Source organism: Chlamydotis macqueenii, chromosome 1 (genome assembly GCF_036417535.1).
Source record: "Chlamydotis macqueenii isolate bChlMac1 chromosome 1, bChlMac1.mat, whole genome shotgun sequence".
NCBI classification, from domain to species: Eukaryota; Metazoa; Chordata; class Aves; order Otidiformes; family Otididae; genus Chlamydotis; species Chlamydotis macqueenii.
This window is the reverse complement of record NC_141556.1, coordinates 160,872,191-160,876,168: the sequence shown is the minus strand read 5'-3', so window position 1 is coordinate 160,876,168 and position 3,978 is coordinate 160,872,191. Positions and strand designations below refer to the sequence as shown.

At 61.0% G+C, this 3,978-nt stretch overlaps 1 protein-coding gene across 1 annotated transcript; it reads right to left on the bottom strand.

The window, feature by feature from the left end:
• Nucleotides 1-692: 692 nt before the first annotated feature.
• On the bottom strand, nucleotides 693-3,425 carry SOX21 (SRY-box transcription factor 21). The gene has a single exon (XM_086741454.1). It carries the CDS (start codon nucleotides 2,972-2,974, stop codon nucleotides 2,123-2,125), a length of 852 nt encoding a protein of 283 aa, XP_086597580.1. The 5' UTR covers nucleotides 2,975-3,425; the 3' UTR covers nucleotides 693-2,122.
• Between the last annotated feature and the right edge of the window lie 553 nt (nucleotides 3,426-3,978).

The window sequence follows — 3,978 nt, the reverse complement described above, 5'->3', positions numbered from 1 at the left end:
GTATCCACGTCGCGGGATGCTCGCTAAAAGGCTTGGACCGCCTCGTCGCACTCCCCCATCCCTGCTGCCTGCGAAGTCAGAGGTTTGCTGGGCTGACGTCCGAAAACGGCATTTTCGGGCACTAAAAAGAGGAAAGCCGTTGGGAAGCAAAAGGGATTAAAAAAAAAAAAAAAGAAGAAAAGAAAAAAAGGTGTTAGGTTTTAGTCAGCAATCGCTAGGAACCCCCGCGAAAAAGACTCCAGGAATAAAGCACAAACGTGGCTCGGAGAGGTGAACAAATTACAGGGGTTTAAGTGGCAAGGCTCTCGGTCTAAGAAGGTAAAGTGGTCAGGCAACTTTCCGCTCTGAAAACGTTACTGGAAACCGGTGAAATCCTCTGAACGGTCCCAGTGTATTCAGTGAACTCTCTTCTGCTGGTCCATGAATGCCTTTTTTTTTTTTTTTTAAAAAAAAAAACATAATACGACAACTTGGTGGTTTTTTTTTTTTATCTTCTTTCCTATTCACGATTAAAAATGTGATAAATCAGGTTTTTGGCTCCGAATAACAACGGCTTGATTTAGATTTCCTAGTAAATCTATTCAAAAGCGAAACAAAGACAGCCTTTAGAGGATACCTTACACCTCACCTGGACCAGGCACGTAAGGGCAATTCAGATAAAAATCTTGTTAGTAATTCAACAAGAAATAGAGGATTTTCTCTTTTCCCTGCTTCAGGCTTTATTTAAACTCTTTGTTCAAAAATGAACAGAGTGGTAGTCGGAATCTAATTTACAGATATAGTTTAGACGTCTAACTTTAAATTAGAAGATCACACAAGAAAACCATTTACACGTAAATGTTAAAACCAATACTTAATTTTTTTTACTTTATATTACATAAAGCCAAAATGAAACTAAATACATGTTAGCCAGCTTCATTCACAAACATTAGTCAAAATATACACATTACAAAAGTAAACAAAAAAACCCTCTAAACTGATGAAGGATTTTTTTTCCTATAAATTTGTTGTCGTCTCTCTCTCTTTTTTTTTTTTAAATCGCCATTTGCAATTGAATTGCAGTCGCTCTAAAATAAGCTAAACAGGTAGGGTACTCCGAAACACATGTGAAACACTTCATGTTGGCGGGGGAGACGGATTTTCTTTTAAATGAGAATACTCTTCTGTCAAAGCAAAGCTCTGGTTCAGTTCAGCTAAATAATAAATAGATAAGTATCACTCAGACAAAAAAGTCTGATTTAACATTAGATAATATTGCGATCCCCGAGCGGTCCCGCAATATTTTTATTCCCTTTGAAAGGCATTCCTTTTCTTTCTTTCTTTTTTTTTTTTTTTTTCAGGTTAAAACTGAATCGACCGTGGGCGAAGTAAGTAACGAGAGTTTTCAATCCGAGACCGAACGTTTCCACAAGATATACAAATTTACAGTCGGAGGGTGCGACTTAATTAGCGGAGGGGGGTGGGTACACAAGACGGGACACACGGGGACAGAGGGTCACGCGCGTTTCCTCCCGTGGAAATCACTCCTCGCGCCTGCCAGCGTCCGGTGGCAGCGGACGGCAGGAACCCACGCGGGACGGGGCTGGGGGGGCGGGCAGAGGCCCACGCCCCCCACTCTTTTCTTTGCGTGGATCCCGCTCCCGATGGCCCGTGAGGGGCTACGAACCAGGCACCCAGCCGCTCCCGGGCCCGCACCTCGCCCTGCCCGCGCCTCCCCCGCCTCGCTCCGTCCCGTTGCGGGGGCGGCGGTCCCGCACCGGGGCTCCTCCGAGCCCGGCGGGAGAAGAACCGGCAGAGGGGCCGGCGCTCCTCATGTCTGTCCCGAACGAGCACTTTTGGGGGGAGGCAGGGCGGGTGGGTCCCTTTTTTTTTTTTATTTTCTTTTTTTCTCCTCTTTTTTTCTTCCGTTCCAGCTCGGCTATCTGCAATAGACCGCATGCAACACGCACACACACACACACGAGCTCTACGCGGGGCGGCGGGCGGGGACTCAGCCCCTCGACGGGCGACGCGCAACAGGTCCCGGGGCTCGGCCCCGCCGCTCCGTCGCCCCCCTACCCCCCGTCTTGCACCGGCACCCCATTCCCGACGGGCGCCAGGGTTGCGGGCGAGCGTCCTCCGGTCATAGGGCGGCGGCGTAGGCTGCGGGGTAAGGGTCCAGCTGGGGCTTGCCCATGCCTGGCAGCAGGATGTAGGCCAGCGGCGGCTGCAGCCCCGGGCCGGGCCAGGCGCTGCAGTTGCAGGGGATCATGTAACCCGGGTTACCGGGCGAGGGGTGCGAGTGCGTGTGACCCCCGGCGGCGGCGGCGGCAGCGGCGGCGGCGGCAGCGGCAGCCCCGTGGAAAGCGCCCGCCCCGCCAGCGCCCGGGTAGCCCAGCGAGGAGGCGTAGGGCAGCCCCGAGCCCGAGGAAGAGGAGGAGGAGGAAGAGATCTCGGCCATTTTGGAGCCCAGGTCCAGCAGGGAGTAGGGGCTGCTGGCGGCGGCGGCGGCAGCGGCGGCGGCGGCGGCAGCGGCCGACTGGGGGAAAAAGACGCGGGCGGCGGCGGCGGCGGCAGCGGCCGCCGCTTTCTCGGGGTTAGCGAGCAGCGACTCGGGCACCAGCCCGCCGGCCGCGCCGCCGTGCAGCCCGCCCGCCTTCAGGCCGTGCGGGTGCTCGTGGTCCGCCACGCCGCCCAGCCCGTAGGGCACGGGGAAGGCGAACTTGTCCTTCTTGAGCAGCGTTTTGGGCTTCCGTCGCGGCCGGTACTTGTAGTCGGGGTGCTCCTTCATGTGCATGGCCCGCAGCCGCTTGGCCTCGTCGATGAAGGGCCGCTTCTCCGACTCGGTCAGCAGCTTCCACTCGGCGCCCAGGCGCTTGCTGATCTCCGAGTTGTGCATTTTGGGGTTCTCCTGGGCCATCTTCCGCCGTTGCGCCCGCGACCACACCATGAAGGCGTTCATCGGCCTCTTGACGTGATCCACCGGTTTGGACATGGTGTCTCCCCGCCGCCCCGGCGAGCCGCAGCCTCCGGGCGCCTCGCCCGCCGCCGCCTCCTCCTCCTCCTCTCCTCCGCCGCGCTCCGCTCCTCCAAAAGCAATCTCGGCGAGTGCCCCGGCGCGGTGGCTCCGGCGGGTGCGGGGCGGCGGCCCCACTCCGGGCGCGGGGCGCTGCCGAGCGGCGGCGGAGCCTCCCCGTCAGGGCGCAGCGGCGGGCGGGACGGGGGCCGCTCCCCGCCCGGGTCGCGGAGCCTCTCTCCGCGCCGCCGATCTCCGGGCCAGGGCTCTTCCTCGGGTCCAGGCGGGGCCGCGGAGAAGTCCCGACGGCGCGGGGCGGTGGAGTGGGGGGCGGTCCTGGCTCCGCTGCGGCCGCGATGCTCCTCGGCGCTCTCGGGTGCGGCGGCGAGCCCCGGACAGGGCGGCGGTCAGAGCCCGCCCGGAGCCATCGCCGCCCGGCCGAGCTCGGGGGGCAGCCCGCCGCGGCGCGGAGCGGTGCGGTGCAGGGCCGGGCGGGCCGGAGTCCGCGGCGGCTCAGGCGCTGCGGGGAGGGCCCCGGGGGCGCGGGCCGGCCCGCTCACAGCCGCCCCGCTCCGCCCGCCGGGGCGCGGCGAGTCGCCCGCTCCTGGCACATACTCGCCGGGCGCCGGTGGCAAGCGGCCGCCGGGCACCGCGGCCTCCTGGTTTCCGCCGCCGCACAAAGTTCGTCAAGTTTCGGGCGGGCTGCGGGGCGCTCCGCCTGCCGCGCCGCTCCCCCTTCTCCGGCAGCCGCCAGGTCTCTCTGGGTTTTCTTGGCCGCCGACTCGGATGGGCGGCGGGGCGGGCGGGAGCGGCGGGGGGCGGAGGAAGGAGGAGGCGGTGGCGGCGGAGGAGGTGGCGGCGGCAGAGGGCGGAGGGGGGGGGGGGTTGTTCTTAATTAAAATGCTCGGCGGTCTGCGCCCGGCCGACCCGGTTATAAAGTCCGCGGTGGGGTCCGCAGCCGGCGGAGTCGCCCCCTCCTCTCG